The sequence below is a fragment of the Homarus americanus genome, unplaced genomic scaffold (genome assembly GCF_018991925.1).
Source record: "Homarus americanus isolate GMGI-L3 unplaced genomic scaffold, GMGI_Hamer_2.0 scaffold52512, whole genome shotgun sequence".
In the NCBI taxonomy this organism is placed as follows: Eukaryota; Metazoa; Arthropoda; class Malacostraca; order Decapoda; family Nephropidae; genus Homarus; species Homarus americanus.
In genome coordinates this window covers 5,259,369-5,274,029 of record NW_024735442.1, presented here as the reverse complement: position 1 = coordinate 5,274,029, position 14,661 = coordinate 5,259,369, and the positions used below count along the sequence as shown (strand labels likewise).

At 43.9% G+C, this 14,661-nt stretch overlaps 1 protein-coding gene across 1 annotated transcript in view; it reads left to right on the top strand.

The window, feature by feature from the left end:
* The window catches only part of LOC121871013 (bromodomain-containing protein 4B-like), an 85,334-nt gene that overhangs the window by 61,821 nt on the left and 8,852 nt on the right, over window positions 1-14,661 (top strand). Inside the window, exons 6-7 of the mRNA XM_042373068.1 lie at window positions 5,348-5,539; window positions 14,072-14,268. Of these exons, the coding sequence (XP_042229002.1) occupies window positions 5,348-5,539; window positions 14,072-14,268 (389 nt within the window). The remainder of the gene's footprint in view (window positions 1-5,347; window positions 5,540-14,071; window positions 14,269-14,661) is intronic.

The following is a 14,661-nucleotide window of genomic DNA, read 5'->3' as shown; positions in this document are numbered from 1 at the left end:
TGGGCGTATGGTGCTCAACGTAGACTCACACGATAGCCCTTTTACCTTGCACGTTTCCGGGAGACACACAACATCTGTGCCCGTGTACACGTCGGGTAATTCGACAGTTGCTTTGGTGATTTTCTCATTCTGGTAATGGAGAGTACTCTTCAAAACTGCAGGTACGATCTTCCAACTATTGCTGCTATAATCACGCTGGGAAAGTGTGGGTTTGAGGTCATGAGGTAGCTCTGACGCATGATCCGCCTTCCTCTTAATAGGATTGGTGGACAACACTTTCGATCTAGCGGTGAGCATAGGTTCAGAATGAATCATAGCGTTGTAGGAAACACCTTTAAACGTAATAGTATGATTACGTGGATGAACATCCATCATGTTCGTTCTAAGGGATGGGAGATCAAGTAACCCGTCAGCTGGCAAATTGAACTGCTGAACTACATAAAAGTCCGCGTAGAAGGGAGAACCACGTCTTGAAAATCTGAGTGGTAACGTCACCATTCCATTAATGCTCAACTGAGTACCTGATACTCCTTCGAGCTCAGCGTTACTGGGCCTCCATTTGAAGTCGCGGTGAGGGAATTTACGTTGTAACTCTTGATAGGATGTCAAGGCCAATACATTCGCTCAAGCACCCGTGTCAATATCAAGAGCCAATCTTGTACTATCAACCCTCACCGGCACTGACAACACTCCCACTTTGCTTGGCGCCGCTACTAACGAGGCCGCTATAGAAGTGCTGTGAGGAGAGGCAGGATATATTGTACCTATCCCTCTCGATGTTATGATGAGCGCTGGTCTTCCCCCGACGACTTGTCTTGGGGACGCTTCTGCTTACACCTGTGTTTCACTAAGGTCCAAATTCCTAGCCTTCATTACCAAGCCGCACTCTTGTGTATTATGAGATGTCGACTTGTGTAGTGCGCACCACTTGCGCGCTTTCTGGGTAGGTGGAGGTGCCACCTTAGCTGCCTCCGTGTATGACCTTGGGAACTGCTTGGCACCGGATGTGTCCTTGAACTTTGCATTATTACCCTGGAGCTGAAAACAGTCTTCTATTACATGGCCACGTTTATTACAATGAGCACATCGTAAAGGAGTACCTTGTTTATATGTCCGGTGTTGAGGTGCAATCGGAGCTATTGGTGTCGTATAAGGAGTTTGGGGTGGAGACATGTGTGCCATCTGAAGTATCTGGGGTTGCGCCGTAGACGTGGAAGGCTGCGCCGTAATCATGGAAGGCTGCGCCATTAGAGGACCTGTAGCCATGGGGCAGAGTCTGTTTGCGTACTCAACCATATCTATAGGCGGTTCGAACTGTACCTCTTGTGCCCGGCTGTACAGGGGACGACGAATAACTAGCAGGAATCTAATCAATTCTATTAACGTCTCCACCTTGGTCGCTGACATTTTACCATCTTAGTCGTACCAACCTGAACCTCTGAATGTCGCCTTCATATCTTGGCGAACTTCACCTGCGATGTCCACTGCGACGACTGGTGTCTGGGCGTGAACCATTGGCGTACAACGGTCCAACCATCTGAAGATCCATTGTAGTTTGCCCAACTGTGACCTACCCCCAAAAATTCCCATAAGTGTGCGTTTAAATTTTTCATAACTAGGGTCTTGTAACCCGTACGCATTTAAATGATTACCAGCGTAAGATCCCTGCGTAATATGGGAGCGTACAAATGCTTTCTTCTCTTCGTCACTTGTTATTTTACCGGTGCGCATGGTATCTTCACATGCACGAATGAAATGCGCAACCCGAAAATCATCTTGGCCCGTAAAATTGCGAACGTAGTCGCCACGCTGCATGATATTAATAACATTATCAGGTTTAGTTGCTGTGGTAGTAGTACTGGTGTGAGGGTTAGAGGAAGTCATTGTAGTTTTAGTATTTAGCAAGTTAGTATTCTTACTCCTAACCGAAGGCTGGGTTAATAGGAGTGTTACTGACTGAGAAGCAGACACACTGTCACCTGAAACAGGGTTAACTGCCTGTGTATACTGAGGTGAGGTACTATATTTATTTCCAGACCTTAAGATACGACGGTTTAATTCGTCATATGATTCCTCAATAACTTTCTCACTACTTCCTACCGAATCGACTGACTGTGTTCTGACTCAAGTTCAAAATCAGCCTCTGCTGGATCATCTCTGAGTACAGTATCAGCAAATAGATGCGTTAGGCGTACAAGGTCGTCACCTTTAGACATTGGAAACTTTGAAAATTATCTAAGAAGTTCCGTGTGAGCCAAAGAATAATTAACGGTAAAAGCAAATTACTTGCCTCTCATTTACAAGAAATGATTAAAAAAAAATTGTAGTTAAAATAATTAAACTATCAATAATTAAACAGACACGAAATAACCACTGTAAATTATAGAACTTTAGTACACTTTATATACATAAGACACTTTATCAATGAAATACTCCTATCCGACGTTCCTATCGTTGTGAAGATATCTCTCGAACGTGTTCATGTGTGTATAATTATGTAACTTTAAATACCTATTACAGGGTACAGGCGTCTGTAAAGAAAACGCGATCCTTCCAGGTGATATCTGAGGTGGAGTGGGGTAGAGTAGGCGGAGCTTCGTCCTTGAATGAGTGCGCACGCCTCCAGCTGGTTCCCTTGGCAACGAAAGATGACGCACAGCTACCTCGATGATGGGCGAGTCCACTACAGGATAGGGGAGTACCTCCACGGTTGAACAAATATTGATGATGATGGATTTTTGTCTTCTTGCTGCTAAGCCGCTGTCGTGACTGCCGTGCGCCAAACCTTTGCAGTCTCGTATATATGGAGAACTGTCTGATGACACCAGATCTTCTGTAATCGACGCGCTCGCGACACCACACAACCGTACAGCTACTTGTGCAATGTCAACTGTTAGTATAGATTATGAAACCATCTGCAACACTGTACTGGAGAATGCTGACTTCTGGGTTTCTTCACTGGTAATAACAGGATTTTCACCAAACTGGCTGTATGATATATTAATAATTCTGCACGTTTGGTATGTGACAGAGATGAGGAGCACTCACTAAGTATCGTCTCAATACGGGATATAGTTTTAAACACTCGGATTATGTAACGCGTCACTGTTTTCTGTTTCTTTGTTTTCACAAAACACAGACGTCTTGGCATGTCTACTAGTTTAACGTATCCGTTAACCACCAGGCTGCCACCTATATGAATCCATCGGTTAATCCCCCAGTTAACCGGGTTGTTCACATATATTAGATATTGGGGTTTTAGTAACGAAACCCAATTGGAGTTCCTTGTTTTATTATAAAAGGATTATGTCTATAATTCCTGAGTGCAGATCAACAGTAAGTTCCACTATTTATGAGTGAACGAGAAAGAGGACTGTGTTTATGAATATAAATGTTGATCACGTCCATTCCATATTAGTTGATGTGAGTGACTGAGGTAAGAGCGTCACCTCTGGTGCGCTCTTACATAGATGCTGACATATGGGCTTGTAGGGTTTCGTGATATAATGTTGTCTAGCACTCAGGATGGATGGAAACTCTAAGGTGGTTTTCTTGTATAATATAAGTTATATGATAGACAGTCTGGTGCTGGAGGTGCCGTGTGGTGAGGAGCTGCTCAGTAGGCACGTTCGGTGAGTAGCGTGTTGAAGGAGGTAGATGTGCAGGAGCTTCGTTAGAGAAGTTGTTGCCTGTTGCTGGCCTCCAGGTTGAATGAGAACGGGACAGCCAGGAGCTTGCTGGGAGGAGGTGTTGCGTGTTCAGGAACCGAGAGCAGAATGAGAGCTGGTTGGTGAGGAAGCTCAGAGAAGGACAGCTGGTGGGTCGCCATGCTCGCTGACGGGAGCGAGGACTGCCAGGCAGGCGGAGGAGAAGCGAGGGCCGCCAGGCAGCGGAGGAGGAGGAGGTGTTGCGTGTTCAAGAAGTGAGGCCAGAATGAATCTCAATGGAGAGACAGAGCTTATATACCCAGCAGCCGTGAGTCATCTGTGAGTCATGGTGGGAAACCCCAGAAAGTCGCCGGTCTTTTGGCTCTGTTGCTAGGATACGGTGGCATCTGGTGACGCCCCCCTGGGCCGCTAGTTTGGTTGCTAGGGAAGACGTAGCAGGTGGGATGCAGCTACGCAGTTGTAGGGGAGACGTCCACTACAGGCTTCTCCCTCTTGGGAAAGCTACCGTTCATGTGTTCAACTCATGTCTTACTCATAGACAGTGGAAAGTTACAGGGTGGTGAATCTGAATATAATATCAGATGTATTTACCCATTTATATTATATGTTCTGTTGATGAGACAGGGGCCATTACAATTTTGACTCACGCATGATTTTTTTCAGGTCACATCATAGGCTCTAAGCTGTCACTAGTGCCCTCGGTAGCAGGGAGCACTGAAATATGTTTCTGTTACCAGTACTGTACTTTGCTTATGCTAGAATCTAAGGTAAACAATGTAACTACATACCAATGCTAAGGGAATAAATGATCGTTATCTGTTGTCAGTTCGTTGTAGCAAGTAACTGAGCATTGGCACATAGATATTAAAATAAACATCAAATCTAGTGATAATTCATAGGATAACTTTAACATCAGCTTCAGTATACCTTATTCCATTGTCTTGTTGCTATATTGATATCAATATTACTTTATAACTGTAAAAATCAACTTCACCATTGATTTTATTAGGTATGTTATAAGATGTTTAGTGTCATCAATTTCACCCTCGTGCTGCATAACTTGACAAATCAGATGAAAATAATCATAATTGTAATTTTTTTTAAGTTTTGATCAAAGCATGAAATTTCACTCGTGCAGTCGATTCTATCGAACAGGATACCACTAACTTAACTTCCTCACTCCCATAATTAGCTTTTTAGCAAATATAGTGAAGACAGTTTTATTATGGGTATTCAGGTGTAGGTTCATTTCTGGAACTGGACATAGACCTCCTACGGTATGTAGTATTTGTCTTTCTTGCGGCAGGTGGCGCTTAAGATCATGATACCGTACTGAGCCATGTAGTGATGAGAAGTCCTTTTTTGCAAGAATCACTGCAACTGCGACTCATTAGTACATTTTCCATAACCTCATAATTCATAATGATCGTACTTTTCTAATTTGTCATCTCAATTGAAATACCGTACACTTTGTGGGATAAGAATGTACCATTGTTCCAATGTACCGCTATACCTTCGTCCCACGATATAACTATGCCATTGTTTCACCGTATCACTATACCACTGATCCACTATATCACTGTATCTATGTACCATTGTTCCACTGAAATAACACTCTTTCACTGTATCATTGTACAACTTTTCAATAGTATCACTGTACCACTTATGCTATGTTTCAGGAGCGGGACGAGGTAGAGAGGGCGGTGCTGAACTACAGGCGAGCCTATAACGAGGTACCTTACAGACACAACCTTAAGCAGTGTACCGTGGGGCGGCCCAGTGTCCAGATTATCAACATGTTCACCACCATTGTCAGGCGCTTCGCTTATTTCGCAAGGCTCTTCCCGGAGTTCTGCGACCTCCCGCCCCAGGTGTGTTGACATCTCAACCCTGAAAACGACCTCCCTTCTCAGTTGTATTGATCCCTCAACCTCTAAAACGACCACCCTTTCCAAGTGTGTTGACCTCTCAAGCTTTAAAAGGACCACCCTCCCCAGTTGTATTGATCTCTCGATCTCTAAAACGACCTATCTGTTCCAGGCAGTTACCGCTTCCAGTTTGTGTTCCAGGAAATTATATTATATAAGTATCGTTATCGTTGACACCTTTAAGTTCCTGGCATGGATGCTTGGGATTCCACCTGGTAACATCTCTAGTCGTGGAATGTCAGATAATCCCATCTACTAGTCACCCAGTACTCGTGTACTAGTCGGCGTTCCCTCCAGCTGGTATCTTGTAACTCTTTCTAGTTACTTTGTAGTTTCAGTTGGATTATCTTTGTAATATCTGTTTGTAGTTATTTCACAGTACTTAATGTTCACACAAACACTAATTGGCTTGTATATTTTATTACTAAATTATAGCACACTCTATCGTTATCAATGACGAACCAACCGATATTAAGCAACTGTCCTTTTACAAGAGAATATAGGAGGTAATTTTCAGAGCTCCTTTAACACGTGTGAGAGTGTGAAATACAGAGTTAAGGCCACTAAAGGTTGGGCACTTGGTGATGACTTGTGTAAATCATAGGTGCGTGGATGACGTGGGAATGTCATACAGCACGTAAGGATGAGATAAGCAATGTCTAGTTGCTGTTTATCTAGTTAATTTGGGTAGTTAATTTATACAAATGTTACATGTTAATAGCCCACATCAATTATAAGTACTACTGTCTATATGCAAATAGATGCTAGTACATCACTCCCTAGGTGTGTTGACGTCTCAACCGCAAAACGACCTCTCCTTAGGTGTAGTGACCTCTCAATCTAGAACGACCTCCCCCTAGGTGTGTCGACCTCAACCTCCAAAACGACCTCTCCCTAGGTGTGTTGACCTCTGAGCCTCTAAAACGACCTCCCTCCCCAAGTGTGTTCACCTCAACCTCCAAAACGACCTCCCCCTAGGTGTGTTGACCTCTGAGTCTCTAAAACGACCTCTTTCCCCAGGTGCGCTGACCTCTCAACCTCTAAAACGACCCTCCCGAAGATGTGTTGACCCCTCAGCCTCTAAAACGACCTCCCTCCCCAGGTGTGTTGACCTCAACCTCCAAGCGACCTCCCCCTATTTATGTTGACCTCTGAGCCTCTAAAACGACCTCCCTCCCCAGGTGTGTTCATCTCAACCTCCAAAAGACCTCCCCCTAGGTGTGTTGACCCCTCAACCTCTAAACCGCCCTCCCTCCCTCCCACAGAGGTGGTGATCTCTAAAACCACCTCCCTCCCCGGGTGATCTTACCACTCAATCATTTTCTCTTCTCTACCCACACCTGGTCTCCAGTACTTATCACCGCTGAGTCCTTTTCGAGATAGTCAATATTTCGGGCTTTTAGGCCTTTCAGGTTCAATTACCGAGATTCGCGTAAATTTAAGGGGAGGAAGGTAGAATGTACTGGTTATTTACTGGGGACATTTACAGGTCCCAAATCCCCCGACATAAAATTTTCAGGGCAAGCTATGCATTGTCAAATCTCAGACCGGCAAGTTTAAATTTACAGGTGCAAAATTATTATGACACTGATACAGTATTTAGGTCCATGGACAGAAACATATAAACGTCTCCATATGTACCAATTCACGCATATTCACATACACAAACATACGCATACAGTATATACATATTTGCTTGCATAATAATAATAATAATAATAATAATAATAATAATAATAATAATAATAATAATAATAATAATAATAATAATAATAATAATAATAATAATAATAATAATAATAATAATAATAATAATAATAATAATAATAATAATAATAATAATAATAATAATAATAATAATAATAATAATAATAATAATAATAATAATAATAATAATAATAATAATAATAATAATAATAATAGTAATAATAATAATAATAATAATAGTAATAATAATAATAATAATAATAATATTCGGTTTATTGAGATAAAATTGCAGCCAAGAGCTGAAAATACACAATGAACACAATAATCATTTAAATTCCAAAGGAATATTGAGGAGTTGGTCACTTAACATAAACTTTCAATAAGAAATGTGGAGGAATGTGTGAAGAATATATACTGTGAGTTAGCTAGGGTATGAAAGTGAACATACAATTTAACATGGTACAGCCGGCCATAGTCCACAAGGTACAGATGGCAACAGTCCACATGGTACAGCCGGCCACAGTCCACACGGTAAACCTAGCCTCAGCCCAATGGAATAGTTGGTTCCACATGGTTTTGACGAGTGTCTGCTCACAAAGGTCCAGGGTTTCGCACTTGGGCGTTGATCAGGTCAGGATGATAACGTCTTCCTTTGTCCCTCTTATGATTTGGTACCTCACTTGTGTTCCACTTTCAACACTTGTTTCCATTCTTTGCAAATTGAAATTGTCACTATACTGGTATATCAATTACGGTGAGTTGATCAACAATCCTTGTGCTGGTAGATGGCCAAGTTAGTTTGTGTCATTTGTGTATGTGTGTTAGGGTGTGACAGTTGCCCCAACTTTGTCCTACAATGCTGTTCAAAATTTTGGTGTTGCATATTGACATAAAAAATACCCACGTGCAATTTTTTGAAGATTCATGCATATTTGAATGAGCACCAGCAATTTGAAAAATAGCGATTTTGCTTATACCGCATACGGGACTATATATGAGATTACACAACCGTCATAAGGGATATTAACACAAATCATTGGCCTGTCTTAATTAAACGCTGTTATCACTAACACAAAAAAGTTAATAATTCTTATTCTCTCATGGTACATTAAGGGGTTTTATCATATATTCACAAGGTATTATTTCTCTAGAGCAAGAAACCATGATTTCTGTTCGGAAACAGATGATCGTTTGCGCTGATTAGGAACGCGGAGTCTGTCATTTTCAACTACTTGAAGGACTTCTTGAAAGCGCTCCTCATCCCTGGCAACATTAAGAAAGTCATGGCAAAGTCTTACACCACGCTCTGCAGCCTCATTGACGACCTGAAGCTTGTCCACAACCCGTTTCATGTTCAGGTAGTCGTCATGATCCGCCCATTCACTGGCTGGACTGTGGAGAAACTGATAGGGCATGCCTAAAATAGTGAAGGACCGGCTTGAGTCAGGCCCAATTAGGTCCACCAGGGCAGTGCCACTTTCTGGGACAGGGGGAAGATATGGCTTTCCATAGCCCCCATGATTGAGCCCCACTCTCTTAGTAACTTCAGTGCCTTCATGGCAAAGAAGGGCCTTCCTCATCTCCTCTTTTGTCCTTTCTTGTACTTGGGACGAGAACAAAGCCAGTGGGGCCAACTCCTCAGTTAGGTACCAAGTGAGTCTACCGAGTGCCACACGTGCTTTGTCAACTATTGTGGCATCATATGGGGCAAATTCAGCCAAGGTTTCGACCAAATTCAAGTCATTCAGTGGCGCACTTGCTGGAACGCGGCAAACAATCCACCATGGGACATAAACAGCGACTGTGAACACAGCAAACCGTTCTAACTTGCTGATTTGACTTTTTAGTCACAACCTCGGCTTTGGGAAACTGCTCTTTGATCTGGCCTAACAAAAGAACAATCTTGAGGGTATAGAGCAGTTTAGCCATCCACCTTGCTTTGTGAAGTGCGCCGGGGTAGACCATCGTGAAGTTCACTGGCTCGGATCCTTTAGTTACAAGCAGCAGACAAAGCTCTACCAGCTCCTTGTAGTCGCCACGTGTAAATGGTTGGGCTAGAGATTCACGGAAGAAGTCAGCCATCTCCTGCTGGCGCTCCTCAAGCACTCCAGGCATTGCGGGGTGGTAGTATTTTTTTTTTTTTTTCATTGTACGCCAGTTGAGAGAAATGGGTTTTCAACCTAGAAATGCAATTATTGGGATTATTGTATTTCGTACTAATCTATAATATTGTTTTAGGGGTATTAAGATTGATATGATCGATCATTTGCTTGGTGTTAGTATATCTTATAAGTCTAATAAAAGAAATACCACTAAATTTGTTCATTAGATAATAATATTCCTTGTTATTTTGTAAAGCCGACGGTGCTAGCTCAAACATGCACCGATCTCCAAGAGAATTTACAGGGGTGTTTCCTAGATAAATACACAACACTAAAACTTTGAACAGCATTGTAGGACCTTTTTTTTTTTTTTTTTTGGAGGGCAACGGTCACACCCTAATGTGTGTGCAATCAAAAGAACGAATGGTTGAAAAATAAAGCATGTGAAATACAAAAACTTGCAGATCAACACACAATGCGCGAATTTTTAAATTCCACTAAAACATTTTATGGGCCAATCGCCCATGCCGCAGCTCTCATCCGCTCACCCGACGGTAATTCCCTAATTAAAGACGAAAAAGGTATCCTGCAGCGCTGGAAAGAGCACTACCATTCGCTGTTCAACCGAAACACCGATGTGGATGTCCTGACTACCCAGAGGTCTCTCAGTATCCAGAGCTGACCCACCTCAGTTTTCCTCCATCCCTGGATGAGGTAGCTACTGCCATCAAACATACAGAGCCTCGGCACCTAATGGAATCCCAGCCGAGGTGCATAAAGCAGGAGGACCTCTGCTTAACAGCAGTCTCCACTCTCTCCTGGAGAATATATGGGAAAAGGAGGATATCCCCGAGTCTTAAAGACTCCTCCATCGTCAATACTTATAAGAACAAGGGAGACAGGTCAAACTATGATAACTACCGCAGGTTCTCTCCTCTGTCCGTAGCTGGCAAGATTATCGCCCGAGTCCTCCTAAACAGGCTTCTTCCTGAGGCGGAAAACTTCCTCACAGAATCTCAATGAGTCTTTAGGCCATCACGTGGCAACACTGACATGAATCTTTGCTGCCTGCCAGATACAGGAAAAGTGCAGAGAACAGCGTCGTGACCTGTACATCACCTTCATCGACCTAACCAAGGCCTTCGACTCAGTCAACATGGAAGCCCTCTGGCAGACGCTCAACCGTTTTGGCTGCCTACCAAAATTCATCGCCATTGTGAGGCAACTCCACGATGGCATTAACGGCAGTGTCCTGTACAATGGCACCCAGTCTGTGTTCTTCCTCATCCAAACGGGGGTAAAACAAGGATGTGTAATAGCACCAACTCCCTTTTCCATTTTCTTGGCTGCCTTCCTTCAGTATGTAGACGCTTCTCCCTCGTCACTCACACTGAAGGCGACCTATAAGAGATCTTGAACACCTACGCAGATGCGTGTGCACACTTTGGCCTTGAGGTGAATGTACGTAACACTCACATTCTCTTTCAGCCTGCCCCTGGCTCAGCCACATCTCCACCAATCACCCAGCTTAATGGTACTACACTCTCTAATGTTACCCATTTTCAGTATCTCGGGTCCCACCTGCCCACCACCGCGGACATCGGTGAAGAGAATCAACATCGGATCACATGTGCATCTCAAGTCTTTGGCAGACTCTGTACCGTGTCTTCAGCTGTAGGGAGCAAAAAAGTTGAACATATATCAAGCAGTGGTCCTCCTCACCCTGCTATATGGCAGCGAGGCATGAGTCACATACAGGAGGCACCTCAAGGCACTTGAAAACGTTCACCAACATAGTCTACGTTCTATCCTCCGAGTTCGCTGGGAAGACACGATAACAAATACCAGTATTCTTGCTGACATCATCTGTAGGAGCATCGAGGCTACCATTACCCATGAACAACAACGTTGGACTGGCCATGTTATCCGCATGGACGACAATAAACTGCCAAAGCAGCTACTTTACAGTCACCTAACGAATAGTAAACGTAATGCTGGCAGGCAACTGAAAAGCTATAAGGATAGTCTTAAGACAAACCTGAAAAAGTGCCAAATCGACCCCCCTCACCTGGAAGACACTCACTCCACACCGAAACGCTTGGAGGAGCACCACACGAGAAGGTGGCAATACTTTCGAGTTAGCTCGACTGCACACCGAAGTAGAGAAGCGCTAACGCCGGAAAGCTGCTGCCGCCACCCCTCGCGCACTTGATGTAGCCCACCATACGTGCAACATCTGTGGCTGACCCTTCCGGTCCCTTATCGGCCTCTCGAGTCACCTCAGAGCTCACCAACGAAGGTGACATCCTTATTAACTCATATCATTGTATCATAGGCAACATCGTAGGAGGACCCTGTTGCAATGGTAATGTACGCAATAGGCCTATCCGTGCTCCAACACACAATAAAATTTGAATCAACCGAGGTTAAGCAGACCTTACAGGAGCAGGAAAAGTGGAGGACATCAAAAAGTGATGGGACCTGGAAACATCACGAGGTCCACAAATAGGGTACCACCCAAACGCCAGCAAGCCCTTCCTCATTGTGAAGCCAGAACATTATGAACGGGCAATGGAGGTGTTCGGTGGAAGTGAGATCAAAATAACAAAGGATGGCCAAAGACACCTAGGTGCAGTAATCGGTACGACGGACTTCAAGACCGAGTACGTAACGGAAAAGGTGAATGAGTGGGTTAGGGAAATCCAAGCACTCTGATATTGCGAACACAGAGCCACATGCGGCTTTTGCGGCAGTCACCCATGGAGTCAAGCATCGCTGGAACTACCTGATGTGCACTATCCCTGATATCGGACCCCTCCTCCTGGAAGAAGCTATCAGCGTCAATTTCTTTCCCAAATTAGTGAAACACCTTCACTTAACCCCAGCAGAAAGATCACTCCTTGCACTACCACCGAGACTGGGATGAATGGGATTGACCAATCCAGAGGAGATTGCTGCCACCGAACATCAAAACTCAGTTAAGCTCATAGCAGCCCTCATTGATCACATAATAGCTCAGAACGCAACAGGTGAGGTGAATACCAGTGAAGTAAACAAGATTCGAAGGTTCATTACAACATAACGACAGCACGGCCAAAGTGATAAGTTGCAGCAACTGATGCTGCAAGTACCAGAGAATTTGAAAAAAAAAGTAGCTATGGCGCAGGAGGTGGGCGCCTCAAACTGGTTAACTACGTTACCGATAAAGACAAATGGTTTCAGTCTCAATAAACAAGAATTTACAGATGCCATTGCTCTAAGGTACGGTAGGCCAGTAGAAGGTTTACCCTCCCAATGCGTGTGTGGCTCTTCCTATGACGTCGATCATGCCATGGTGTGCAAGAAAGGGGGCTTCATATGCATGAGGCATGACGGAGTAAGGGATCTTACAGCAAATATGTTGAAGGAAATCTGTCGTGATGTTAGGGTAGAACCGACCCTCCTTCCATTGGACGGTGAGAATTTCCAACACAGGACTTCAAACATATCCAACAAAGCCTGTGTTGACGTCAGTGCTCGAGGATTCTCGACGCAGGGACAGCGAGCCTTCTTCAACATCAGGATTTTTTATCCCATGGCCGCATGTCACCGGAACTTAGCTCTCAATGCTGCACACAGGAGGAACAAAAACGACAAGATAAGGGCATATGGGGAGAGAATTCAAAACGTTGATCAAGGCAGCTTCACTCCTCCTGTGTTCACAACCTCTGGTGGGATGGGACCAAGTGCAAGATGCTTCTACACCAGACTCGCGGAGGTGCTATCCGAACAGAAGCAGCAGCCCAGAAGTTATGTTACAGCCTGGATGAGATGTCGACTGTCCTTCTCTTTCCTTAGGTCTGCTTTGCTTTGCCTCAGGGGAACGAGAGCATCGGCCCCAAAGCCAACAACAGTTGCAGATATTGACTATGAGGCAACAGTCACTGAATGCCGCATAGATCTGCGGCTCAACTAACTCAACACAGCTAGGATAGCTACTTATGTATTAGGATATTTAATTTTACGGTAATAAAATGGCGTCGAAGGTGTGGCTATAGGGGGAGGATGGAGACCACGTTTCTGAAAAAAAGTTTTAGTAGTAGTAGTAGTAGTAGTAGAATTTAAAACGTTGAACAGGGCAGCTTCACTCCTCTGGTGTTCACCTCTGGTGGGATGGGACCAAGTGCAAGATGTTTCTACGCCAGACTCGCGGAGATGTTATCTGAACGGAAGCAGCAACCCAGAAGTTATGTTACAGCCTGGATGAGATGTCGACTGTCCTTCTTTCTCCTTAGGTCGGCTTTGCTCTGCCTCAGGGGAACGAGAGCATCGGCCCCAAAGCCGACAACAGTCCAAGATATTGACTGTCAGGCAACAGTCACTGAATGCCGCATAGATCTGCGGCTCAACTAACTCAACACAGCTAGGGTAGCTACTTATGTATTAGGATATTTAATTTTATGGTTATAAAATGGTGGCGAAGGTTTGAGTATTGGGGGAGGCTGGAGGCCATATTATAAAAAAAGTAGTAGTAGTAGTAGTAGTAGTAGTAGTAGTGTGTGTGTGTGTGTGTGTGTGTGTTTCTTTTATTTACTTGCATATACGCATATGCTTGCATGTGTCATTGCTCTGTTGTTCTGGCATGAGTCATGTCCTCCTGTGAGTCACATCGTCTTACTCATCACAGGACCAGGGGAACCTCCTTCGCAATGGAATCCTGGAGATGTCGCTGATCCGCGGAGTGCAGACCTTTGACACAGAGAACAACCGCTGGCCCAACACCAACCACCAGTTGTACAAGGATGCCCCCACCCTCAGGGTCGAGGATATGAAGAAGTTGGTGTCTTGTGAGCTGTACGAGATGCACATGAAGTTCATTCACAGGTTATTTTTGTCTTAGTGAAGTTCATCTTCAATTTAAGTCTTGCCTAAATGAAATTTAACTGTAGTTGAAAACTTACAAAAAATTAACTCGATCCAAGTAACGGGTCAGTCTATTCTTAATGGAGTTCACCAGAAATATTAAAGCAGGTGTCGCCGACCGTCTGTTTGTGTGCACACACAAACATACGTCGGCGATGTGTGTTATCGTGTCTTCTATAGTCTCCAGCAGTGGTGAGAAAAGTGTGGCTCCAGGGCAATTTTTGGACCGGGACCATATTCGAGTTATGTGTTCTCTCTCTCTCAAGAGATATAAAATTTATCAATAGATTTGGAAGAATTTTACAGACTATATACACTATTATAAAACTAGCATAACACTAACTCCCACACAAA